At 48.4% G+C, this 27,821-nt stretch overlaps 1 protein-coding gene across 1 annotated transcript; it reads right to left on the bottom strand.

The window, feature by feature from the left end:
• Nucleotides 1-3,688: 3,688 nt before the first annotated feature.
• Nucleotides 3,689-27,142, bottom strand: USF3 (upstream transcription factor family member 3). Its single transcript, XM_056848286.1, has 6 exons — nucleotides 27,103-27,142; nucleotides 19,273-19,334; nucleotides 14,663-14,691; nucleotides 14,115-14,197; nucleotides 11,905-12,001; nucleotides 3,689-10,283 (listed from the first exon to the last, which is right to left on the bottom strand). The coding sequence occupies exons 2-6, from the start codon at nucleotides 19,314-19,316 to the stop codon at nucleotides 3,748-3,750; spliced, it is 6,789 nt and encodes a 2,262-aa protein (XP_056704264.1). The 5' UTR covers nucleotides 19,317-19,334; nucleotides 27,103-27,142; the 3' UTR covers nucleotides 3,689-3,747.
• Between the last annotated feature and the right edge of the window lie 679 nt (nucleotides 27,143-27,821).

The following is a 27,821-nucleotide window of genomic DNA, read 5'->3' as shown; positions in this document are numbered from 1 at the left end:
AAAAGGGAATGCCCCGCATTCCCTCGCGGCAGACTCTACCTAAACCGCAGCGCTCCCCGTAGCTCCTAGTGAAAGGTGATACAGAAGACAAGTGTACAGATCACAGGAAAAAAAATGATTCTGGAATTTGACTGGAATTAATTTAAATTCCACTGGGGAGATCGGATGCTCCTGCTGGTTTCTGAACGGCGAGAACGGCTCACACCCAAGAAGAGCATGTCTCTATTACAAATGTACAGTGGCTCAATTGTCAAGGATCCCAAGGAGATCCTGGGACTTGTGGAAACAGATCTACATGGAAGAGATGGAGTACAGGAGAGGTTTTTCCTCCTGGGCAAACATTCCTAAGGTTCACTGAGGACAAGCCTGACAGCCGTACGGCTCTGAAATGGGGTTCCCTTCGTTTCAGAAAACCAGTGGGAGTTACAGAGTGGATTCGGGCTCAGTTACTTTGTAAAAACTAAGTGTGGCCTTCTAGCAAATAAAGGATTAAACCCTCCAAGAGAGATTCAGATGCCAATTTCGGAGATTACCAAGGTGGCTGCAGTGTTCGAAGAGCAAGACTCAAGTCTGGGAGCACCTTTAAGACCCAGAAGATTTCCAGGGTATATGCTTTTGAAAGACAAAGCTCCCTTCATCAGACTCTTGAAAACTCATAGCCTGCAAATCTTGTTGACATTTAAGGTGCGGTAGTGGAAGAAAAAGGGGAATAAAACCCAACCTAAAAACAGAAGCTGGGTACCCAAGGTTGGGTGAAAAGAAAATATGTATAGGTCTATGTGTAAATATTGAAAGTATAATTTATTAGAAGCGCTATGTAAAATTTAAAATTCTTTAAAAGCATTAAAATAGCACAATGGCATATCCTGAGGTTGATGACTGTAACCACATACCAAACGCGTTTCAGCCTATGGGGCCTTCATCAGCGGTTAATTAAAACCCTTTCTTAAGCCGGCACACATTTACAGAAATACATTAATGAATGCAAATACAAACAGTTCAAACCTAACCAGGCATGTATATATGTTGTAATTTCTATTCCCAATTACTCTAACATCTGGTATAATAGGTTCTTGTTGTAATACTGCTTAGTTAAGTCTCTCATATATTCTGTGAGTCTCTCATATATTCTGTGAGCAGGTATCAGCCTAGTAAAGCAGTGTTTCTGCTCACTGCTTTACTAGGTTGATACCTGCACACATAGTATTTGAGAGACTTATACTAACCAGTATTACAATAAGAACCTATTATACCAGATGTTTGAGTAATTGAGAATAGAATTTACAACATATACACATGCCTGGTTGGGTTTGAACTGTTTGTATTTGTATTCATTAATGTATTTCTGTAAATGTGTGCCGGCTTAAGAAAGGGTTTTAATTAACCACTGATGAAGGCCCCATAGGCCGAAACGCGTTTGGTATGTGGTTAGTCATCAACCTCAGGATATGCCATTGTGCTATTTTAATGCTTTTAAAGAATTTTAAATTTTACATAGCGCTTCTAATAAATTATACTTTCAATATTTACACATAGACCTATACATATTTTCTTTTCACCCAACCTTGGGTACCCAGCTGACGTTTAAGGTGCCACAGGACTCGAACCTTGCTCTTCTACGGTAGACCAGCACAGCACCCCACCTGAAATTTAGATATTTTGAAGTCATTTAACCAACTCTGTGCGGGTGAGTTACTGATCCCCATTGATCCATGGGTTGGGGGAGCTATTTTACTCCCCAAAGCCAAGGGAATGCCTGCTGGGTGTCTGTCGAGGACCGTTTCCAGGTGCCACAGCAGCGCCTTCAACAACTTTGCAGTCTACTTGGGGGGGGGGGTGTTACAGCCTGAAAGAAACCCAAAGGCCTTGTGGCTTGGGAACTATCTCCATATCAGTCCGGTTAGGAACACCCAGCGGAGCGTTCTGCAGTGCGCTCAGCATAAGCCATGGCCGAGGGGACCGCTTGCCGCTGCATGGCCCCATGGGACCCCCATGCACCAACTCTCAAGCTCGGTGATGGGCAAAACAGATAGTGCGCGGCAGTTCAGAAGCCGGCATTTCTCAGGCCGTTACCAAAAGGTGAGCAAAGCACCGGGGCAGGGAGAGGTCAAGCACCCTTGGGGGACTTTTGTACACAATCTGACACAGCACAAGATCTCCTCTCACGGGGGTGGGGGTTCTCAACCAGAAGAGGACATCTGAGGCACTTTCTGGAACAGGAGGACCTCAACGCATCTGGAACTGGGGAAGACATCTCACTGCTCAATCAGCAGCGGTCCGGACAGATCCACTCTGGGCTTCTGTGCGTTTCCTCAATGTAACGCGCCCACTTTCCAAGCCCACTGCCTGCCCCCCTCGCTACAAAAAGGAATCGGTGTAAATGAGAACCAGAGCTCCACCACACAAATACAGGTTCTGGCTATCCATGTGTATGTCCTAAGTGTGGGTGTGGGGAAGCTAATGATCAGCCCCACACAGTAAACGGCTTAAGCTAATAACCTACCAAGATTAATTTGGCTACCAGTAGGACAGCTGCTTGCTTTGAACAATCCAGAAGGGTGCATAAGAATGGCTGTTTGCTCCCACAAACCCTAAGCACACAGTATTTCCCACGTCGTCAACTAATTATACTGTCAGCTCATTTTGTTGTCGTTGCTTTAAACCAATCACAGCCAGCTGACATTTTACATCGTCCCTTGAGCGCTAAAATCCCGCACGTTGGCTTGGAGCGAAAGGGAGCTACCTAAGTGCAACATAAGATGCTCCTGTTAGCACTCTGCATTCTGTCTTGCCTCGGCCTTCCACCGGGCCCGAAAAACATCCCTAGCTCGGTATACTTGGCAAGAGGAAAAGCCTAGCTGGAGAAAAAAAAGGGAAAATTGTTTTTGACAAGGATATAAAAGGAAGAAAAAGAGCATACCTTGAGAAGGTGCTAAGCAAGACACAGAAAAGATACCCTGAGAAAGCTCACAGCTTACAAGCCAGTGACAGCAAGAATGGAAATGCCATGCTGGGGGGGGGGGGCAGAAAAAAGAGAGCCACCACCAAAATGTAATTAATTAAAAAACAAACAAACCTAGAACTGATGGTAATATAAATGCTCAAAAGCATTAAAACAAATGCTTAAGATGGGTGGTAATGATTTTCATTTGCGCTTTCCCCCACTCACGCATCTTCTTAGAAGTGTGAAATTAAACTTCGGGCACGGACACCAGAGATCTACCGCCGGAAGTCAGCCGTAACATCCATCAATAGTGAGTTTTAATATATATATTAAAAAGATCGAAATTATCTCAAACACAGATTCAAAAACTTGGTTCCAAGATTGGAGGGAGGTGCTTACAGGTCCAGACCTTGGATCTAAAGCTCCTGTCCCAAGTGTTACAAATGCAGTCTGACGCGTTTGTTTCTCTGGGACCCGTTTTGCCCAGGACTTATCTTGGCACTAAGAGAGAATCTGGAACGATCAGATTAGTGTATGCTGTCGAGACAAATACAGGCATTGCATTCTTACTCTGACCTGTAAGCACGGAAATAGGCACTGATGCTTTTAGTTGGCAACATGGGTGTGTCGAAATACACAAGCACCCGCCTACGTACACACATTTCCCACAAACAACAGGGGTGCTGTAAGTGGTCTCTTCAGGGAATGGAAACCCCCAAATTCATGCATATCTGTATGCACACGCAAGTACATAAAATATACAAGAAACCCACCCATCAACCTGGCTTCCAGTTCACTATTTTTCATACAGCTGAGCTGCCGTCATGTCCCAGAATATGGCTTATATTATGAGCAGGCCGGTTTGATGGTTGTTTGGAAGAATCAGAGGCAGATGTGTTGGCAATCGAGAGCAGGGGTGAGATGGCCGAACCGTCTGGAGGGAGAGCTGTAGCTATCTCTGGGAATAAAGAAGTCAAATTGAAGTTGGACAAGTGCGACGAATTGGCCATGTGCATCGGGGGCATGTCCGTCAGAAGAGGGAAACTCGGCTGAGCAAAGCCAACCGGTCTGGGAGGAGACAAAATAGAGCCGAACCGATTGTTTAGACCTCCGCCGTTGGGCTTCTCTGTGCCTGGATTAGGAAACATCTGATTGGGAAAATAAGGAATTGAAATATCATTGGAAAGGGGGGGATGCGCAGGAGAATACGGTGGGTAAAAGGATGGTAGTGTATTCTGGGGATCTACCGGAATCAGGGCTGGAGTTCGAGTAGCACTGGGTTGGGTCACTGGCGGAATGAATGACGCATTGGCATTTATTGGGGGATTCATCCCGGCCTCTGGAATAAAAGGGAATCCAAAATTTTGAGACAAACTGTGCTGATCTGGAGCGGCACTATCATTAGACACCTGAGGGCCGTCAGGCATGAATCGCACAAGGCCGCCTCTTTTCTCCAGGGTCGGCTGCTGTCGTCCAAGGATCATACTGCCACTGGCAGACAAAGGAAGGTGGGGAAGGCTAGGGTCAAATGCATTCCCATGTCTCTGATTTCCAGACCGATTCCTTTCCGGTTGACGGATTTTAGAGCCCCCGTTATCCTGCAGCGGATGCCTCGAGCGCTGGGTGACGGAAGAATTCGGCTGACGAACTGACGTTGGGATTTGCTCCGCATTCCCACGAGAGACAGGTGGGTGGGGAAGGGCTGGCCGGGCGACTCCGTGCACATTGCTTGAAACGGGCGTGTTCATGGGACCTTTGCTTCCGTGGCTCTCTGTCATTCTCATGGGATTTGTCTTCTGAATAGAAACACTGGGACTTGTGTTGCGGCCCTGAATATCTCCGGAAGACGAAGAGCTCGAAAAGGGAATATTTAACGAATTGCTCCTGTTATTAATAGTACCAAGAGACAAGTCACAGCTTTCCCTATTCTGACCTTCACCATCTCTTCGAATATGGATGTTCTCCCTTGCTGGAGGACAATTATACTCGATGATGGAAGAAGCACCACACTGTGGATTTCTTGGATGTTCTGAAATTGATCGATGGCTTCCACCTGATTGATCTCCGAGATGAGGGGCAAGTAAACTCTGCATGAAGCTTTGGTGGCAAGTATTGTCATTGTCCCGGGAGGAAGGGAGAGGATTGCCTGTTGAAATCCCTTGAACTGGTGGATAGGATAACCTTTTTTGCCTATCTATGGATGCTCCGGAATTTTGAGCTATTCGGAAAGCCTGCGTCTGCATACCCCTGAGGGATGGCATTGCATTACTGATGTCACTGTTTCTTGAGGGCTGCACATCAAAGTTGCCACCGGGCTGCTGGTTAGTTCCACTCGGCTTGAATGTCTGGCACTCAGCCAGCCTTTGAACATCTGGCCCCACCGTGTGGTCTAGAGACATACGGCCTTGCATGTTATGAATCGCCAAGCTTTTATTCCTGGACACGTCGAGGTAATTCCTCATTTCAAGCTGGTCGGGAACCCTTGAGCTCTGGATGGATATTCCGATTCTCTGCTCGGAATTGGAGGGGGATTTTCCAATCAGCGCCTCTGCAGAGTAGCTGCTCACTCGGTTTCTTTCTTGTCTGTGCGGGGCGCAAGTCATATCCGATGGCCTGGTGACAATACTGGGCTGGGAGACCATCTGCTGCTCCAAAGCCCTGGAAGTCATCAGCCTCTGCATCTGACTGTGCCCCGCCACGTGCTCAGAAGACATGCCTGAGCCTGGCTGCCTGTTGCCATCTGGCTGCTGCTGCTGGTGCAGAATGTCCGGGTTCAGGTGGCTCTGAGGATGGCTGTGGTGGGCCCTACCCCCTGCGGGATTTTCGCAGCTCTTCTCTGGCTGGGACGGCACGAAGTGCTGCTGCATCTGCTGGAGCTGTGAGTGGTGGGGGTGAGGCTGGCCGCTCTTCTGCCGCGCTTGCTCGCTTGGATGATGCTTCTGCTGCAAACCCAGCGGGGTGGGCTGGGCTGCTTGGATCAGGCCCCTCTTCTTCTGCATCTGCGCCTCTTGGTGCATCACTCTTTGCTGGTGGACGCTGTGGGCTTGAGAGTGGAGAGAGGGCTCTGTGTGAGGGATGTGATGCTGGAGCTGGTACAAGTGATGCCTGTCTCTCAACTGGCCTGCCTGTTGCTGCTGCTGCTGCTGCTTTATGTACAGGTGGTTGCTATGAAGATGAGTCATTCCTTGAACAGGGGCATGCTGCAGAGCCGGCAAGTGCTGCTGTCCTGCCTGACCAGGCTGATCCGAGACAGAAACCTGAGGATTACACTGAGCTTCGGCTTGCCGCAGAGCTGGGGGCACAAAACTGCCAGGGGGGAATAACCTGCTATGACCAACGTCAACATGTCCTTGACTGCTAACCGACACTGCCGAATTGGAGGAATTGGGGGGGATCTGACTAACGAGGATTTGCGTCTGGTCAGCAATGTCGCCGGCTGCTTGGTTAAGCAAGGCCATGCCTTCGAGCCGCAGAGGCACCGTCGGGCACTGCTTGTGTCTCTTTGGAGCAGAGAGCAGGTGATCGTCCTGGACGGCCCGCTTGGACGAATCTTTGCGGCTCTCCTGGCTTGGCTGCTTCAAGTGTGGCTCGCGCATCTGAGGAGGGGCCTGCATGGCATTTGTTCGAAGGGCGGACAGTTGTTCCGGAGCATAATCTGTAGCGAGGGCCGGAGACCGTCCTGGGGACTGGCTCATATATGAAGTTGCAGGCACTGAGGGCGTCCTTGGTGCGGGGACAGTTGCTTGATCTGAAGACAAAGGTAAACCTGAGCAGCTCGCAGCCGGGTGGATGATGCAGCTCTGATGGACGAGGTTGTTGACACTCAGGCTCGAGGCACTCGAAGACTGGGGGGCCAGCAAATCCACATTGGGCATATCCACTCTCACTGAACAGCTCTGTTTCTCGGCTGACCTATCGATGTTCATTTGCACTGAATTTTGGGCGCCAAAGCTACTCGGAGCTGTTTCTGTCTGGGCGGTGTCTTTAACTGTGTGTGACTTGAAAGGTTGCTCCCTTCCTAGAGATGGTCCGTCCTTGCCCTTGGGAGCAGCATTCTGGGGCGCAGCCCCTGCACCTTTCACAAGGGTCTCTTGATCAAAAATGGCTCTTGCCGCTAGAGCCACTATATCTGTTTGCTCAGAAAACGAGCAGTTGTTACACGCATTCACGGAAGCGCTGCTGGGAATGTTCTCCCGACACGGGTCCGGCAACATGGATGCCACAGAGAAGCCACAGCTGCTACCCGAGCTGGTCGACATTGGGGAGTCAGCTTGCCTGTTGGCAATCAGAGAGCCACTTACTCCCTCTGGTTCAGAGGAGCAGGAATGAGACTGTGTAAGAGTTTCCCCTTCGGTGTTCATCAGCAAGAGTTCCTCTTGCTTTCCCGTCAAATCATCGTTGGAGTCTACAACTGGTTTGGAGCTTTGGGCAGGGAAATTAGAGTGTGCAACTTGGACCGGGAAGGTTTTTTGTACAGCTTCTCCTTCTTTACTGAGTTCAGACAGCATCTTGGTTAGACCTTGACCTTCTAACAAATCTGCGGCTTGAATTGCAATAGAGCAATCTTGCCCTGCCTTGCAGTCCTCCGAAGCCTCTGCTCTGGGAACACTCTCAACGGATGCCTCATTGTTTGTTACAGGCACCCCAGTGTTCTGAGATGCTGCCACTGGCAAGTCAGAAAACGTTGAAGGGCTGTTGGAAACACATTTGGGCAGCTCAGCTAACTGAGAATTTGGATTTGTTGCCGAGTTGTTAGTCTGAGGTCTACTCGTTTGAAGAGATGGAGACACAGCGACTTGGGAGTCCGGAGCCACCAATGTGAACTGCTCCGTCAAGGTTGATTCTGGAGGTGATGATCTAGGCACTGCAGTGGCTTTCAGATCCGATGCTGCAGCAGATTCCACACCATGTTCTGCTCCCTCTTTGGGATGAGAACCGGAAGCGTTTGCATCGTTTGGTGCCCCCCTGTGGCTGGCTTGAGGCAGAGCTAAGCTTTGGGATGCACTGAAGGGCATCTTTTCAAGCAAGAGGTCAGTCCCTGAATGCTCGACGGTTGCTTCCACAGCCCCTCTGTCAAGCTTCTTGGAATCCTTGCTGCAAGGATTTGTCCGACATGCTAGGCTGCTGCCGGCTGCTAAACATTTTTTAGAGCTTGGTTTTTTATTAGGCCGCTTTGGACCCAAACTAGACAGTAACCCCCCAGAAGATTTCTGCAGGGAGTCGTCCACTGGATGCGACACGCTGGTTAAGAAACTGTTCTCAGTTGTCGAAGAAGACGCAGAGGTGGTTGCTGCCAGCAGAAGGCAGTTACTTGGCGCAGCTTGGCAGCTGCCGACAGTCGGGTTGGCAGGCTGATTGACGGACAGCTGCAGGCAGCTCTGCCCGGCCATCTGAGATATGCTTTGATTGAGGTTAGCTAGAGCACCAAATGTATTGAGGGCAACGTTGGTATTGGGATCCTCACTGGTGGTGGGCTGGATAATTTGCATAGGGGCTTGATCCGAAGCTCCAGAACAAGACTTGACGGGCTTCAGTGCAAACAACTGCCCATTCAGAGAAACTGTCTGCGGAAGCTGCTGGCCGCTAGACACTGCAACGGAAAATGTTTGCGTCGAGCTAGAAGATGGGGAAGAGGAGGGCCTGGGTAAAATATGGACAAGATGCTTCCCACCAAACATGTGAGGGCCAGAAGCATTTGGTATCGAGTTGTTAGCGCTTCCTGCGGGAGAGACACCATTCGTGGGCACTCGAACGGGCTGTGGGGGAGGTGGCGGGGCAGAAAAGAGGGAGAGAGGGTTCTGGTTAGCGGTTTGTATAATTACAATCTGTTGACTAACGGTTTGGTTGGGGACTTCGGCTCTCAACACAGGTGGACACGGATTAGCGCTGGGAGGCTGGAGAATGATGACATTTTGATTGGCGGGTGAGGCAGCGACGGCTGAGCCCACCGGCTGGGCCATCTGGATCACCTGCATGGCTGGATTCAATGGAAGAAGGCTGCCTGCAAGCTGGGCTAGAACTTGCGTCTTGGCAACTAGCGGCTGCATAGGTAATGACGGGCAGGAAGGCAAAGTGACCACAATTTGTTCGGGCATCTGCTCGTCCACAGGTGGAGGATTACTCAAACTGGCACTGGGGGCCAAGCACCTATTAGGGACGGAACCTGCAGCGCTGGCGGCATTCACTGGCTCGTTTAACAGGGCTGCCATGACGCCAGAGGGAGTGTGGTTTAGAGGCTGAACAGTATTCCCCGTGAGTTGCAAAGTAGTCCAGGTGGTCTGGGTGTTCCCAGCCGAGGTGATGCGTGCCAGGCTGTCCATGTTTTTGGAGCCCAGACCACCAATGGTCGAACAGCTGGGAAACGGCCACCTCTCTAAAGTGGTGGCAGGCAACGGGTTGAGGTCGGCTACGGCCTTCGCCGCTTCCATGGCGGATGCCGCCGCCACTCCGTTGCCACTTTTCCCATCTGAACTTCTGCAAATGCTTCCTGATGGAAAGCCATCAACGACGGACAACCTGGCAGAAGGAACACAAGCGGGATCAGGTGCAGAAGCGTCACAGCTTTCCTGGGATGTATTTCTTGCATTCTCTTCAGGGGCCACTGCTGCCAGCTCAGCCAGTGGTACGTCTGCATTATTGCGAGAAGAAAGGCTGATGCTAGGAACGCCTGTTTCGTAGAGTAACCTGGAACTCTCTTGTCCATTTTTAGGTTTGGGGATGGTATCTTCACCTTGCGGCGAGTTTTGCAGTTCAGGGGACATCTTGGCTGGTTCTAATGCATTCTGGGAGCTAGCAGCCCTGGTGGCCATAAGCACGCGCTGCTCACTCTCAGAGGTCGAGGGCTCGAGAATTTTCTTGGCTAGATTTGGTAGACCCGACGTCAATGGTGGAACTGAAGTCTCAAGCCCCGACTTGATTTCTGTGGAGTAGATACCAGAAAGGGTCACAGGAGTGACGAGGTTGCAAGTTCTCTGGACGGGAACAACGTTAGCCGTTTGCTTTGGTAAGTTATGGCTGATGTTAAAGGTTATTCCTTGGACTGAGGCCCCCTGGTTATTTCCACCCAGCTGACTCCCATTGGAATAGACAATGATATTCTTCTGTGCCTGATCGCTGGAGATCACAACGGAGACTTTCTCATTACCGAGGTTTCCCTTCTTCTTCTGCACCTGATCGCTGGGGATAACAACGGAAACTTTTGCATTTTTCAGATTCCCTTTCCAGTGGATGGTGGGATCATCGTAAAGGCAAATGTCGTTGGCTTTCAACAATGCTATGTAGCGCCCATTTTCTTTCTGAAGGTCGTCCAGTTGTGCCCGGAGCTTTTTTATTTCTTCCGCTGCAAAACAATTTTTTTTTAAAAAAGGTTATTAAATTCACTGGTCAAGGATTCCGGAAAACTTTAAGTTACACCTTTGTTCCCTTCAGTATCACCTCACCAAATATTCTTGCAGTAAGATCTGAACCTATGTGGCAAATCTACATCGCTACACAGAGAGCTAGAATAAGCATTGCTCATTGGAATTCTGACACAGCGCAGCAGCCACAGGCACAAAATGGCTGCCGCAGCGGATCTTTAGTCGCATAGTGAAGATCTTTTTAATTTTATTTTTACAAACAATTACCAATCATAACCATTCACAAACATACAACATAAATCATCCTTCAGGGAGTACATTTTCTAATATTTGCTCTATTCCTGCTGGTCATTTGTTTAATCAGAATTCTACTTAGCTCCTTGGGTATTATTCCCACTATTTCCCGAACTATCTTTCACACCGGTACTCATACTTAATACTTTCTGAGCTATCGAGCAACACAATAATAGTATACAATACTTTATACTAATCTTCTTACCCTACTTAACTTCGCTTTTATAGGTTCTTGTAGGTTATCCGGGCTGTGTGACCGTGGTCTTGGTATTTTCTTTTCTGACATTTCGCCAGCAGCTGTGGCAGGCATCTTCAGAGGAGTAACACTGAAGGACACTGGCGAAACGTCAGGAAAGAAAATACCAAGACCACGGTCACACAGCCCGGATAACCTACAAGAACCAATGAACTCTAACCGTGAAAGCCTTCGACAATATTTCACTTTTATACCTTCTTTGCTACTCTAATTTGATTGTAATAGTGCTACCTTAATATTACTGTTTCTTTTATATCTGTTTTCATGCCCCCTCCCCTATTCACTAAGTTCTACTTTATTTTATATAATCAAAATAAAATGCCCATTTCTTCTGGAATTCTACCATCGTTCTGCCCTTCACCAAGTTGGATAGTTTGGCCATCACCGCATTTTAAGCCATTTTATCTTGCCATGTCTCTATTTCTAGAACGTCTTCTTTTTTCCTGGTTGAGACCAATACTAACTTCGTTGTAGTCATATAGTTGAACAAATCTCTGTGGTCTTTGTCTATCTTTTCCGGCACTAATCCCAACAACATCGCTTCGGGGTCTAAAGGGAAGTTTGTTTTCAGGGCCTTCTGCATCACACAGTGAAGATCCCTGTGCTGCATAGTCAATCAAATCTCCAATGGCCTATCAGAAGCCTTGCTGAGCAAAAGCCCCACCTACTTTCTAAAACCACTTGGTGGGTACCAGGAAAGGTGCTGGCAGGCTTCATGGTGCCCACAGGCATTAAATCGAGGACCCCTGATCTAGGGTGTGCCATTCGATTACTAGGGTTGCCAACCTCCAGGTACTAGCTGGAGATCTCCTGCTATTACAACTGATCTCCAGCCGATAGAGATCAGCTCACCTGGAGAAAATGGCTGCTTTGGTAATTGGATTCTATGGAATTGGAGTACCTCCCCTCCCCAAACCCCACCCTCCTCAGACTCCGCCCCAAAAACCTCCCGCTGGTGGTGCAGAGGGACCTGGCAACCCTATCGATGACACAAAGGGTATAACCTGATGCGAGGCCAGCCGGATCCCCGTTGGACACAGTCTCCTCTTTACCTTGCTCACGGTTCCCTCCGTTCAACAGGAGTTCGTCGTTTTGCCTCTTCATTTCCATTATATATTTGTACGCTTGATCGAGGATCATGATCTTGCTCTGTAAAGGAAGGTGAGGATCATAAGGGAGAGGATCGACCGAGTGACACTGTTTGAAACCTCAAGCAGGCTGGCTCTCATTTGAGGCGATATGTAAGGATGGAACTCGCCCGTCAGTATCTGAAAGATCCATCACTAACGTATTTCATTTAAAGAGCTTTCCTGTTCCCCCCATCTTCCCACAGGACTAAAAAAACACAAATTACTAAATTACACTAGCATGAGCTAATCCTAGCATAATCATACATCTTTTCTGCATTATGCATTTCCTTACAAACTTTTTTTTTGGTCATCAAATCACAGCTGACTTACGGAGATCCCTGGTGGGCTATTCAAGGCAAGAGACGTTGGGAGGTGGTTTGCCACTGCCTGCCTCTACGTCACGCCCTTAGTATTCCTTGGAGGTCTCCAGCGTGGTGTAGTGGTTAAGAACGGTGGTTTGGAGCGGTGGAGTCTGATCTGGAGAACCGGGTTCGATTCCCCACTCCTCCACACAAAGCCAGCTGGGTGACCTTGGACTAGTCATTCTCTCTCAGCCTCACCTACCTCACAGGGTGTCTGTTGTGGGGAGGGGAAAGGAAGGTGATTGTAAGCCGGTTTGATTCCCATTAAGTGGCAGAGAAAGTCGGCATATAAAAACCAACTCTTCTTCTTCCCATCCAAATACTTGCCAGGGTTGAGGCTGAGTGTATGACTGGCCAAAGGTTTTCAAGGCAGAGTGAGGATTCAAACTTGGGTTTCTTAGACCAAATGTCAGGCCTGCTCTCTGTGTTTAGAGATAGTTGTGGTTTCTCACAGACGCCCCACTCAAGGACTGTTTTCCTAACGATCGCATTCCTTTTCGGCTTTGAAGCTCGCGGGAGCTCGTGGGAGCCTGCCCTGTTGGACTGAAGGGTTACCATGCCAACCTGTGCTATCATGATTAGAACTATTCCCCCATATATTCCGTTGTATGTTCCTTTTGCTTCATTCCTGCCTTTTTATTACTGCAAGCTCTGCTTACCTGCATGTTTTCCATTAAAGTCAACTTTCTTAAGGACTACCTGCCTGGGTTGTTACTTTTGGGAAAAGCTATGGGACAAGTGCTTACATTAAGGCAGGAATGCATGTTTTCCATTAAAGTCAACTTTCTTAAAGACTACCTACCTGGGTTGTTGCTTTTGGGAAAAGCTATGGGACAAGTGCTTACACCCTAGTCTGACACCTTAACCACTACACCACGCTGGCTCTCAACATTTTTCATTATGGAACAAAAACACCACCGAACATAAGAAAGGCCATGATGGATCAGACCAAGGCCCATCGAGTCCAGCAGTCTGTTCACACAGCGGCCAACCAGGTGCCTCTAGGAAGCCCACAAACAAAACGACTGCAGTAGCATTATCCTGCTGGTGTTCCACAGCACCTAGTATAATTTTACATATAATGTAATTATAATTAGAACATAAGAAAAGCCATGCTGGATCAGACCCAGGCCCATCAAGTCCAGCAGTCTGTTCACACAGTGGCCAACCAGGTGCCTCCAGGAAGCCCACAAACAAGAAGACTGCAGCAGCAGCATCCTGCCTGGGTTCCACGGAACCTAATATAATAGGGATGCTCCTCTGATCCTGGAGAGAATAGGTATGCATCATGACTAGTATCCATTTTGACTAGTAGCCATGAACACCCCTCTCCTCCATGAACATGTCGACTCCCCTCTTCAAGCCTTCCAAGTTGGCAGCCCTCACCACATCCTGGGGCAGAGAGTTCCACAGTTTAACTATGCGTTGTGTGAAGTAATACTTCCTTTTATCTGTTTTGACTTTCCACTTTGATTTGGGCCAAAGCCAGGAAGAGAATGAATGAAATGACCAAGAAGGCTCTTCCATACACTAGCAAAACAGATGACTATGTAAGGAACCATAAAAAATAGCAGGATTGCTTGGAAACAAGCCTATAATTAAATAAGGGTACAAATCAAGGAAAAACCATAGGATGGATGGCATGGATCCATTCCTCTAGTGATGCTGCTTTCTGCTGGTCCAACGAACTAATGTACATGGAAGGATAGACCAGAACCAAGTAAGCCAAACCCAGGGAGAAAATGTGCATATTTTTAAGCACCCACTTGCCTGTTTCAGTGCTGGGGAACATGGAATTAGCTCGCCGATTCTGTTTATTCCAGCATTGATCTTCTTCTTCCGGTGCCTCTCCACTAAAAAAATCAGAAAGCAAAGAGTATACCTTGACTTGCCAAAACACAAAACAACAGCACATTCAGAAATAAAGAGATCTCTCTTTAGATTGAAAAGGAGGAGGAGAAGAGTTGGTTTTTATATGCCAACTTTCTCTGCCACTTAAGGGAGAATCAAACTGGCTTACAATCACCTTCACCTCCCCACAACAGACACCCTGTGAGGTAGGTGGGGCCGAGAGAGTGTGACTAACCCAAAGTCACTCAGCTGGCTTCATGTGTAGGAGTTGGGGAAACAAATCTAGTTCACCAGATTAGAGTCCGCCACTCATGTGGAGGAGTGGGGAATCAAACCCGGCTCTCCAGATCAGAGTCCACCGCTCCAAACCACTGCTCTTAGCCACTACACCACGCATGCTTTACTAAAAAAAATTCAGAGAGGACCACCCAATCCAGTCTGGCCACGGAAACGTCAAAGCGCCTTACCCGCATTATGTGTCTCGCGGTTTTTCTTTCTGTAAAACAAAACAAAAACAGACACACACATAAAATTACATGTGGAGCCACACGTAGCCTTCCACAGCTGTAGGAGACAGAGGGTTCCAGGGTTTCTCATGGATTTTCCACTAGATCTCCACACCCTCTACCCTGGGGCTGCCCACCCATACTATTCCCAAATGTCCCTAATTCTTTGCATTAGCTTTTTTGGTGGCATGGGGAGGGAGGGGGGGAGAAGAAGAGTTGGTTTTTATACCCCAATTTTCTCTACCTTTAAAGAATCTCAAACCTGCTTACAATCGCCTTCCCTTCCCCACAACAGACACCTCGTAAGGCAGGTGGGGCTGAGAGGGTTCGGAGAGAATGGTGACTGACCCAGGCAGGCTTCACGTGGAGGAGCGGGCAATCAGACCCAGTTCTCCAGATGAGAATCTACAGCTCATGTGTAGGAGTGGGGAAACCAACCCGGTTCACCAGATTAGAGTCTGCCGCTCTTAACCACTACACCATGCTGGCATATAGCATAATTATACACACATATTTTCAATTGGATTGTGGCCCATGCCTAAGCATCCATTAATAATTCTCTAGGACATTAATAATTTCCCAGTACTTTAAACCATATTTTGGGGGGGGGGGTGTTTCAGCAGCAAGTGACGCATTGCTTAACATCTTAGTTTCAGAGCTGGTCTCTGATATCACGGCTGCAGAAAACATGGAAGCAGAGGTGGGGGAGATTATTTGGTCTTAATATTTTTCAGGTGATGATGGCCGATGGAAGCCAGGCGAGGCTGAGAGAGCTCTAAGAGAACTGTGACTGGCCCAAGGTCACCCAGCAGGCTTCATGTGCAGGAGTGGGAAATCAAACCAGGTTCTCCAGATTGGAGCCCTCCACTCTTAACCACTACCCCACGCTGGCTGACGGGAAAATCTGTTTCACCAAGCTGTTGCTGGGCCTGTGGCTCTTTGGAGCCAACCGATTTGAGCCACAAAAACATAGAACACAATATCCTTCTTCGTGGTCAGAAGCATGAAAGAAAGGAGAGAAATAAGCACTTTTCCAAGCAGGATTCTCAGTGTCTATCGTTAGCCCACATGAGCTGAACCTCATATCAAATTCTCCATGCTACGGATGAGAAAAGAAAGAGCCAGCGTGGTATAGTGTGGTTAACAGCGGTGGACTCTAATCAGGTGAACCTGGTTGGTTTCCCCACTCCTACGCATGAAGCATGGTGGGTGACTTTGGGCTAGTCACAGTTCTCTCTGAACTCTCTCAGCCCCACCTCTGCTTGGCTTGCAGAAGGTCCCAGTGTCAGGCATGGTCCGAGAAAGAAGTGTTGTGGTTTCTCCAGGTGCTGGCTTTGGCCGACTCTGTATCCTGTAAACAGGGTGTTTAGACTGCTCTCTGTGGGAATGCTCCTAGCTCCCTGACAGCTCCTAGCTCCCTGACAGCTCCGGGGGGGGGGGGTTTGCCATGGTATCCAGATCTACCCCGATTCACCCTTTGCTCTACCATATATGCCCTGTACTGTACCCGTAGTTTTCACTAGTGTCCATGTGACTCCTGGCTTCTGCTACCTGTAGATTTTCCAATAAATCAACTTTCTTTGGACTGTCTGTCTGCTGGTGTTGTTTGTGGGATTATCATGGGACTAGAGCTTACACCCAGATTCAATCCCCAGCATCTCCAGTTCAAGGGACTAGGCAGGTAGGTGATGGGAAAGACCCCTGCCTGAGACCCTGGAGAGCTGCTGCCAGTCTGAGTAGACAATACTGACTTGGATGGACCAAGGGTCTGATTCAGTATAAGACAGCTTCATGTGTGTTCACACAAGATGTCTGTTGTGGGGAGAGGAAGGGAAGGAGATTGTAAACCGATTTGATTCTCCTTAAAAGACAGAGATAATCGGCATATAAAAACTAATGCTGCTTCTTCTTCTTCTCCCCTTTAAGCTTATATACATGGTTCAGTCAGGCAACTGTCCTCCTTACTGGGGCCTTTATGATTGGGTAAGAATTTAAGGTAACCAAAAAGAGTACCCAGGGATAACACAACACAATCAAACACAATCAAAATCCTGCAATAGTGCACAAATTCCTTATGCTTACTATATGGCCAAAAATAGGCCTTCCAGTAGGTATTGGAACTAAGAGAAACGGCTATACCTCCAGAAACAACTAAGGGTCATGCATTTGAATACGTATTAACGCTGACCTATAATTTCTTAAATTGGATAATGAACAATGGGCTTTTCATTCATTCCCGCCAGATGGGAAAGGAGCTGAAGCAGGGTTGCCAGCTCTGGGTTGGGAAATACCTGGAGATTTTGGGGTGGGACCTGGGAAGGGGCAGAGTTTGGGGAGGGGCCTCATCGGGGTATATTGCTATAAAGTCCACCTTCCAAAGCAGCCATTTTCTCCATGGGAACTGATTTATGTGGCCTGGAGATCAGTTGTAATTCCGGGAGATCTCCAGGCCCCACCTACGCAGAACATTTGGTTATACACAACCTATTTGAACCTCACGGTAAAACTAGTCAAGCTCAGCTTCCTGAAAAAATTACTAGAAGCCTCAAATCTTGGATGCAGCACAAAGGATTTGTTTCCCCCCCTACTTCGAACACCACAAAGGTAAATCTGATTCACAGGCCCGTTTGGGAAATTAGAAGAATAAGAATTAGTTTTTTTATATCCCATCATTCTCTACCATAAGAAGTCTCAAAGCGGCTTACAATTGCATTCCCTTCCCCTCCACAGCAGGCACCTTGTGAGGCAGGTGGGGCTGAGAGTGTTCTGGGGGAATGTGACTAGCCCCAGGTCACCTGGCAGGCTTCACGTGAAGGAGTGGCGAATCAAACCCAGTTCTCCAGAAAAGAGTCCGCCGCTCTTAACCACTCCGCCACGCTGGCTCTCGAAAAGAGAGAAAGGTGACGATCACAATCGAATTCACCTCGAGAGTCACACAGCGGGAAATGACATCAAATAAGCTTTCCTTGGTAACTCTCAAACCTCGCATCCTCCAAGAGCTTTGATAACTAGAAAGCGTCTTGGAGGAGCAGCTGGCGTAAAGCAGACTACCTCAGGTGGATCAGTATGTTTCTCCAAGGTAGCTTCAGGCTGGTGGAATAAAATCATACCCCTTCTATTACATACCCTTGACTGACAGCCCTTTTGCTTTTCTGCCTTCGTGATGGAAGCGACCAACCATCTATGCTGTATTCCCCACCCCCCAGAATCACGTAGCCTCATTTGCTTCCAGGGCCAGAAATAGCTTTGAATATTTAACATTCCTGGGTTGGTTCACATTCGGCTAAGTTACGCAATGCCAAAGGCAGCACCCTTCTGTTCTGAAGCCAGCATGGTGGTAGCGGTTAGGAGCGGTGGATTCTAATCTGGAGAACCGGGTTGGTTTCCCCACTCCTCCACACGAGGGCAGCTGAATGACCTTGGGCCAGTCACAGTTCTCTTAGAACTCTCTCAGCCCCACCTACCTCACAAGGTGTCTGTTGTGGGGAGAGGAAGGGAAGGTGATTGTAAGCTGGTTTGGTTCTCCGTAAAAGGTAGAGAAAGTCGGCATATGAAAACCAACTCTTCTTCTTTCTGCAGAACTCTTCAGGCCTGGGTTATCTGACTGAGGAGTTCCCCCGCTATTTTGACAGAGACTGGATCCAGCAGCCACATCCCAATGCAATTTCCCTCTCTTCTGTCATTCCAAATGTGGGGAAAGGTCACAGAGTACCAGCAAAGAAAACATGCAAAGTTATTATTTGCAAGGCAAGAACATTCACTGTTCAGACTGCCTAATGAAAATGTTGTCTCTCTTTTTTAAAGCCTTTCAAAATATTTTACTTAAACAGTGCGAGACCACAACAACATCTTCCCGGTCATTAAAACGGCAGAATTCTTAATGGCAGAATTCTGAATTGTGACAATTTTTATGAAATATGGCATGATTTCATTTCATATACAAACCAGAAAGAATGGAAAATAAATTAAAGTTATGACCCTTCCTCTTCTTTTTATTTCTAAATGTATTAACCACCTATGCTGTTACTGTACTCCTTTTATACCTGTAATCAAAAGGAAAAGGAAAAAGTTTATGTGTGTGTGTATATGTTTGTATATATATATTTCTAAGAATTTGCAACAAATATTGAATCCTCAACCAATAGTGCCATTATTATAGTTTCACTGTTTTTTTCCTTTTGTTTACTTTATGTATTTATGTGTTCCTGTGTTTGTGCACTGCATTTAGTACAAAAAAAAAGCAATCGATAATCGCTTGCTTTTATGCAGATGGCGACCCAGGATCACGGAAGGCCCCAGCTGAAAGCTCAGAAAAATAAATGCCTTCCCTCTACGAAAGATTCTGATACTAGACAAAAGATTTTAAGGCCAAAACAACTTAACGCTTATAATGGCAAAGCGCCTAACGTTTCTCGCTGTGCGCGTGTAAAGCGCAGACAAGCCGCAGCAGACTTATGGCGACCCCGTAGGGTTTTCAAGGCAAGAGACGTTCAGAGGTAGTTTTGCCAACGGAAGAATGAAAGGGATTATCTGAAGCATTTTCTTTTGGCGATCAGGGCGCGTATATTTACCGGTGCGGCTTCTTCAGAGGCGTTTTCTCGGTCATCTCTGGCATGGTTTGAGAAAGAAGGATCTGAGGGGAGAAAAAGAAATCGGCACCAGTTATAAAAGCACCGGCATGTGTCTGAAAACCTTTGACTCCATGCAACTTCTGAATAGCCAGCTCCCACTTGTTTCTTGCAGCACTGGATCCATCCAGCACAAAAATTTCCGCTTGCCCTAGAGTTCTTGCGCAAGCAGAAACAGAAGGCAAAGACTGCAGGAGGCGCTTGCGCTAAGTGAAAGTGACTGTCTCCCCACTTGTGCTTCCGCTCGGGCAACATCTCCAGCAAACAATTTCTGGACCCTTAATACATTGGGAGGAATACACTACTGAGTTATTGGCCTGAGGCATACGTACTGTAGCGGGGTCATCTGCTGAAGCTGGAGGGTGAGAGATTCAGAACAGATAAAAGGAAGTATTTCTTCACCCAATGAATAGTTAAATTGGGGAACTCCCTGCCCCAGGATGTGGTGAGGGCTGCCAACTTGGAAGCCTTTCAGAGGGGACATGTTCATTCTATAAGGTGCTGTGCAACACAGGCAGGAGAATGCTGATGCAGTCGTCTTGCTTGTGGGCTTCCTAAAGGCACCTGGTTGGCTGCTGTGTGAACAGTGCTGGACTTGATGGGCCTGAGTCTGATCCAGCAGGACCTTAAAGCTTGGAAGGCTTTAAGAGGGGAGTGGGCATGGCTATCCATGGCTACTAGTCAAAATAAATACTAGTCATGATGCATACTTATTCTCTCCAGGATCAGAGGAGCATGCCCGTTATATTAGGAGCTATGAAACACAGGCAGGATGGTGCTGCTGCAGTCGTCTTGTTTGTGGGCTTCCTAGAGGCACCTGGTTGGCTGCTGTGTGAACAGACGGCTGGACTTGATGGGCCTGGGTCTGATCCAGCAGGGCCTTTCTTATGTTCTTAACAACTCAGGATGACCTGTGGAAGGATGCACCTGATTCTATGAAGGACAGACAGGAGGGTCTTTGAGCCCTTTTTAATTCTCTGATTTGGAAGTCCCCAGAAGGGAAATCAGGGAGGCAATCCATTATATCAGTTTCCCCAACGCTGATAGGCCCAAAGGGTACTTATAAAGTAGCAGGAAAATGGAATTGTTCAGGAGGAAGTTTTTACACAAGGACAAGGGCTGTCGTTTGTGGCGCTGTTTCTCGTATGTACTTCTTGTCTTTACTGCACTGTTTTCTAACTTCTGCAATCCAATTTTTGCATTTATAGAATCAGAGTTGGAAGGGACCACCAGGGTCATCTAGTCCAACCCCCTGCACAATGCAGGCAATTCACAACTACCTCCCCCCGCACACACACACACCCAGTGACCCCTGCTCTATGCCCAGATGTTGTTTGCTTTTCTGGAACCCTATTCTTTTTTAACTCTTTTATTTATTATTAACTCTATGCTACATTTCCAAAAACCTAAAACTTTGCATTTCAAGAATTGCTAACAGAACAGATAAAATACAGATCAAATACTAATTAAGCCAAAACTAACAGTGTAAAACTTGGAGCAGTATTTCTATACGTATTACAATTCCTTAGCCTTTCCAGCTCCATGTTTTTACCACACAAGCACAAAATTTGGCCACTGGCTTTGAGATCATGGCATTTTTGCCAATTAATAACTTTCCCAGCCACACCTGCTCCAAACTTTCCGTGAAGTTAGCTATTATAGGATAAACAAGGTTAACCCTCAATTTACTATAATATGGGCTTCGGGGGAAAAAACATGTTTCGTTGTCTCCACCTCACCCATAGCACATGGACAGAGTCTCTCTAGATATGGGGTTTTAAAATATTTGCCTTACAGTATTGCTGAGGGCACAGCCTCACATTTTGCCAGAAGGAAGGGTCTTCTAATTCGGGTGGCTTTAAGTAGCAAGAGATAAGGAGCCAGGGCCATGATATATTTTGATATCACAGGGGATCTAAAACCTGGTGTCTTGTTGAGCCTATATTGTAAAATAGTTCAGCGATCAGCCAGGAAGCGTCTAGTGCCAGATGAGTCAGGAAAGGATGAGGCTGATTTCTTCCAATTATACAAGAGGCTGTTCAGGTCAGTTGAGGTAGTTGTTACAAGCATCAAGCAGAACGATGAAGAAGCGGCCGGAAAAGCAGCCCTGTCCAATCCTAAACATGTCTGTGTGAGTGTCTTTCTCTCTCACACACACACATACTCTACTCGTTTTTTTGTGGGGACACCTGGGCCAAGTTCCCACTGAGGTGGTATGTCTACATCAGAGCTACCCTACTGTAGACTGCTCACATCACTGAATGCTTAAAAAATCCCTTCAGACCAAGAACACGCAGTTAAATTGTGGAACTCCCTGCCCCAGGATGTGGTGATGGCTGCCAACTTGGAAGGGTTTAAGAAAGGAGTGGACATGTTCGTGGAGGACAGGGCTATTCATGGCTACTAGTCAAAATTAATGCTAGTCATGATGCATGTCTATTCTCTCCAAGATCAGAGGAGCATACATATTGTATTAGGTGCTGTACGACACAGGCAGGATGGTGCTGCTGCAGTCGTCTTCCTTGTGGGCTTCCTGGCGGCACCTGGTTGACCACTGTGTGAACTGACTGCTGGACTTGATGGGCCTGGGTCTGATCCAGCAGGGCTTTTCTTATGTTCTTAACTTCCAGGTCAGGGAGGACTCTACCCTAGCCTTCTCCCCCACATGCTAGGGGGTGGCACAGGAACAATTTGCGTGCAGTGGAGGGGAGGTTGTTTGTTTAATGGAGTCATCATGAGAGCTAAACTTGACATAAGAACATAAGAAAGGCTATGATGGCTCAGACCAAAGTCCATCAGGGTTGCGTGTATGTGTAATGTGCCGTCAAGTCACAGCTGACTTATGGCATCCCTGTAGAGTTTTCAAGGCAAGAGATGTTCAGAAGTGGTTTGTCATTGCCTGCCTCTGAGTGGGCTGAGAGAACTGTGACTGACCCAAGGTCACCCAGCAGGCTTCATGTGGAGGAATGAGGACTCAAACCCGGTTCTCCCGATTAGAGTCCACCACTCTTAACCACAATACCATGTTGGCTCATGCAGGGTTACTCCAACCTAAACCCATCACAATGAAGTAACTCTGCATAGGATCGTAATGCTACTGACTAATCCTAGGCATGTATACTCAGAAGAAAATCCCCCTGAGTTGTAATTCCCCAGTTAAGCTTGCTCAGGATTACAGCGTGCTCGGTCGAACAAAAAAAAGACAAAAAGGAAATATAACAGAACTGGATGTGTGCGCGCGCCCTTTCATGTGCTCATATAACACCACAAAGAGGTTCACACAAATTTGGGACACAAAATCAAATCCATACATTATTTACTTATTAAAATATTTATCCTTGGCCATTCCACAGATTATCCATGGATATGTCTGACAAGGTCTATAGCAGCATATTTTCCTAACTAGCAGAGAAATAAAACTCTGGAACTCTTAAGAACATAAGGCCCTGCTGGATCAGACTAAGGTCCATCAAGTCCAGCAGTCTGTCCACGCAGTGGCCGACCAGGTGCCTCTAGGAAGCCCACAAACAAGACGGCTGCAGCAGCACCATCCTGCCTGTGTTACACAGCACCTAGTATAACAGGCATGCTCCTCTGATACTGTAGAGAATAGGTATGCATCATGACTAGTATCCATTTTGACTAGTAGCCATGACTACCCCTCCTCCGTGAGCATGTCCACTCCCCTCTTCAAGCCTTCCAAGTTGGCAGCCATCACCACATCCCGGGGCAGGGAGTTCCACAATTTAACTATCCGTTGGGTGAAGAAATACTTCCTTTTATCGGTTTTGAATCTCTCACCCTCCAGCTTCAGCAGATGACCCTGCATTCTAGTATTATGAGAGGGAAAAAAGCTTCCTCCTGTCCACTCTGTCCACACCAGGCATAATTTTATAGACCTCTATCATGTCTCCCCTTAACCACCACCTTACCAAGCTAAACAGCCCGAAACATTTTAACCGCTCCTCATAGGGCAGTTGCTCTAGTCCCCTGGTCATTTTGGTTGCTCTTTTTGGCACCTTCTCAAGCAGGAATGGGTTCCTTTCCTGTAGGCGCCATGTTTCACTCCTCTGGTGCTGATGGGTAGGATATAATGTGAGATATGTGGGGGGAGCGTGGCAAACTAGTTCTGAACATCTCATGCCTTGGAAACTGTACGGGGTCGGCATAAGTCAGCTGTGACTTGACGGCATTTTCCACCACCGCCACATTATTTTTCCAGCGCAGATGACAGGCGGCTCATGTCCTGCTCTATTAAGTCAGCTCTCATAAGACTACATTTGAACTACAGCTCCACTGACTCCAGGATGGCATGGACAGGAAAGGGTTGGGTCATGACTCTAGTTATAAGATGATAACAACAACCAACTCCACAAGGTGAAGGAAGAATTAATTCATATGCACCTTGGTGAAGCATTTGGAATGCAGAACGAGCTACAGGAATTACAAGGAAATTCCCAGGTGCACAGATAAGGTGTACATGAGTGCCTTCTCAGTCAGGTTCAGAAGGCACCTCAGTCCAGCAACCGGTTCCCAGCAGCTGTCTTCAACATAAGACAGGCCCTGCTGGATCAGACCAAGACCCATCAAGTCCAGCAGTCTGTTCACACAGTGGCCAACCAAATGCCTCTAGGAAGCCCACAAACAAGACGACTGCAGCAGCATCCTGCCTGTGTTCCACAGCACTTAAGATAATAGGCATGCTCCTCTAATCCTGGAGAGAATAGGCATGCATCATGACTAGTATGCATTTTGACTAGTAGCCATGGATAGCCCTCTCCTCCATGAACATGTCCACTCCCCTCTTCAAGCCTTCAAAGTTGGCAGCCATCACCACAACCTGGGGCAGGGAGTTCCACAGCTTAACTATGTCTGTGAGAAGTCTCCAACTAGCTTACAAGCTGGCCCAGAAGACAATAGCTCTCCTCTTACCGGAAGTTTCCGGCACCTGCCATTTAGAGATACGCTGCCTCCGAACATGGAGGCTCCATACAGCAACTGCCTTGATAGGTACACTACATCTAGACAGGGAGGTAGGAACATAAATGATTAAACTTTTAACTGAGTTGCCATTTATATATGTAAACGTTTATATTAATAAGGCCAGTAATGAGAAATGGAGATGGTTGTTGAGAGCCAAGAGAAAAACTAAAGTATCTGCAGGGTTCTCTCTTTCCGTACAATATGCTGTTTCTAATTAATGTTTTAAACAATACTTTTAAAATTGTTATTTTTCAAAACGAAATCTACATTCCTAAGCCGCAGGCTCCATTTAATCACCACATTTAGAAGTACACCCCCTTTGCACGTATAGCTATCACTATAGCACGTATACACTATCACTATTTGTAGAGGCTCCATATAAGCATGACATTCAGAGGAACAACTGTCTCTGCACCTGGAGGTTCCACTTAGCTATTGTAATCAGGGGCTCTATTGCATTCAGAGGTCCCATTTAACTGTCACATTCAGAGGTACACTACCTCTATACATGGAGGCTCTGCTTAAGAATCATATTCAGACGAACAACCACCTCTGCACACAGAGGCTCCATTTAACCGTCAAGCTCACAGCAGAGGCACAACTCCCTCTGCACAAGAAGGCTCGAAGGCAGCCGACCGCATTCAGAGGTAGACTCAGAGGAACACCTGCCTCTGCACGTAGCATATTCAGAGGTAGCCTACCCCTATACACGGAGGCTCTGGTTTAGGACCCCATCCAGAGGAACAACCACCTCATCACACGGAGCCTCCATTTAACTGTCAAGCTGAGAGCAGAGGCACATCTTCCTCTGCACAAGGCGGCTTGGGGGGCAGCCAGCCGCATTCAGAGGTAGACTCAGAGGAACACCTGCCTCTGCACCCAACGCATTCAGAGGTATGCTACCCCTATACATGGAGGCTCTGGTTCAGGACCCCATTCAGAGGAACAATCACCTCTGCACACAGGGGGCTCCTCTTAGCTGCCAAGTTCAGAGCAGAGGTACAACTCCCTCTGCACAAGGCTTGGGGGCAGCCAACCGCATTCAGAAATAGACTCAGAGAAACACCTGCCTCTGTACCTAACATATTCAGAGGTATGCTACCCTTATACATGGAGGCTCTGGTTCAGGACCCCATTTAGAGGAACAACCACCTCTGCACGCTCCACTTAGCTGCCAAGTTCAGAGCAAAGGCACAACTCCCTCCTCACAAGAAGACTAGGGGGGGGGCGCACCCAACCGCATTCAGGGGTAGACTCAGAGGAACACATGCCTCTGCACCTAACGCATTCAGAGGTATGCCACCCCTATACAGGGAGGCTCTGGTTCAGAACCCCATTCAGAGGAACTACCACCTCTGCACACGGGGGGGGGGGGCGCTTCGTTTAGCTGCCAAGTTCAGAGCAGAGGCACAACCACCTCTGCGCAAGAAAGCTCGGGGGGGGGGAGAGAGCCAACCCCATTCAGAGGTAGCCTGCCTCCGTACATGGAGGCTCCCCCTCCAGCTGCTGACAGGCTGCATTCCTCCTGCCTCTGAACCTAACATATTCAGAGGTATGCTACCCCTATACACGGAGGCTCTGGTTCAGAGGAACCACCACCTCTGCATGCTGGGGGGGGGGGGCTCCACTTAGCTGCCAAGTCCATAGCAGACAGCATAGGAGCGAAAAACATTTACAAACAAGGTGCAATTTTTATATAAGCTGAGATTCCTATAAACATACAATGTACAAATACAAGTAGCCACACTATAACCGACTCATAGTATGTACAAAATATACAATAAAGGAGCAAAAAAATTTTCAAAGGTCTCAGCAGAGTACCAAGTATGTATAAGTTCAATTTTCAGATGAATAGGAAGCCACAATCTTCAATGGTTATAGTGTGGTTACTTGTATTTGTACATTGTATGTTTATAGGAATCTCAGCCGCTTATATAAAAATTGCACCTGGTTTGTAAATGTTTTTCGCTGCTATACTGTTTTCCTAACCTTTGGTATCAGTATAGAGGTGCCTGTTTCTCCCCCCCCCCTGCCCCCAAAGTCCAGAGCAGAGGCACAACTCCCTCTGCGCGAGAAGGCTCGGGGTGCAGCCGGCTGCCTTCAGAGGTAGACTGCCTCCGTGCATGGAGGCTCCCCCTCCACCTGCTGACAGGCTGCATTCCTCCTGCCTCGGCACCTAACAGATTCAGAGGTATGCTACCCCTATACACGGAGGCTCTGGTTCAGAACCCCATTCAGAGGAACTACCACCTCTGCACGCGGGGGGGCTCCGCTTAGCTGCCAAGTTCAGAGCAGAGGCACAACCACCTCTGTGCAAGAAAGCTGGGGGGGGGGGGAAGAGAGCCGATCCCATTCAGAGGTAGCCTGCCTCCGTACATGGAGGCTCCCCCTCCAGCTGCAACACAGGCTGCGTCCCTCCTGCCTCTGCACCTAACAGATTCAGAGGTATGCTACCCCTATACATGGAGGCTCTGGTTCAGAGGAACCACCACCTCTGCACGCTGGGGGAGGGGGGGGCTCTGCTTAGCTGCCAAGTCCAGAGCAGAGGCACAACTCCCTTTGCGCGAGAAGGCTTGGGGTGCAGCCGGCCGCCGTCAGAGGTAGACTGCCTCCGTGCATGGAGGCTCCCCCTCCAGCTGCAACACAGGCTGCGTCCCTCCTCCTGCAACCCCCCCCCCCCGCGCGACCCACAGCCCCCCCCCGGCTGGAGGGAGGGGAGGGCGAGGTGGGGGGCGTGTTGCGCAGCCGCTGTGCCCCCTCCCCGCCCCGGCCTTGACCAGAGGGACTCACCGACGGGGGACGGGGCGGGCCCAGCAGCTGCAGCCCCACGGCGGGGACCCTCCTCCTCCGGGGAGGCCTCTCCGCTCCCTCCGCCCCTTCCCTCGCGGCTCCCGTCCTATCCCGAGGCCCGCCGCCCCGCGCGGCCCCGCCCCCTCGCCCGGGCCGGGGCCAACGGGCGGCCCCCTCGCGGCGCGCCTCGGCCAATCGCGGGCCCCGGGAGGAGGCTGGAGGCGGCCGCGGAGGGAGGGGGGAGGAGGCGGGACCTGCCCGCTCGGACTCGATTGGGCGCCTTCCGAGCCAATGGGAAGCCGGCAGGGTTTGGAGTGACGCGGGGAAGGGTGAGATTGAGGGACTGCTCGGGCGGCCAATCAGCGGTTGGGGAGCGGGGGCTGCTCAGAGGCCCGAAATGTTCCTAATAGACGCGCGGTCTGGGGAAAAAACACCTACCTTTGATTTGCGGTAGTACAGCGCCAGTGGGAAAGGGACACGCGTTAAGCCGCACGTGTGAAAGAGATCCGGTCCTAAAGGCCGTCACATGATAAACTGGCAAAAAATGGATTTTGCTATTCTAATTAATGAGTTATAGAAACTATTTTTAGTACTTTTATATTTTACTGTTAATAGATATTTTTTTAAAACGGTTAAAGACACTTCTTCGGAAGTCGGGGGATGGGTCACTTTTTTATGGTGGGTGGTCAGCCCTGGTTAGTGTTTGGATGGGAGACCAC

The sequence above is a fragment of the Euleptes europaea genome, chromosome 4 (assembly GCF_029931775.1).
Source record: "Euleptes europaea isolate rEulEur1 chromosome 4, rEulEur1.hap1, whole genome shotgun sequence".
NCBI classification, from domain to species: Eukaryota; Metazoa; Chordata; class Lepidosauria; order Squamata; family Sphaerodactylidae; genus Euleptes; species Euleptes europaea.
This window is presented reverse-complemented; position numbering and strand designations above follow the sequence as displayed.

Bases quoted from the DNA above. Each gene is read 5' to 3' on its own strand.
- USF3 (XM_056848286.1), bottom strand. From the start codon at position 19,316: ATGCCAGAGATGACCGAGAAAACGCCTCTGAAGAAGCCGCACCG. The intron at 12,002-14,114 runs GCAAGTGGGTGC...CTTCCTTTACAG, and splicing joins GTTCCCCAGCACTGAAACAG to AGCAAGATCATGATCCTCGA. The intron at 10,284-11,904 runs GTAAAGAGGAGA...ATTGTTTTGCAG, and splicing joins CGGAGGGAACCGTGAGCAAG to CGGAAGAAATAAAAAAGCTC.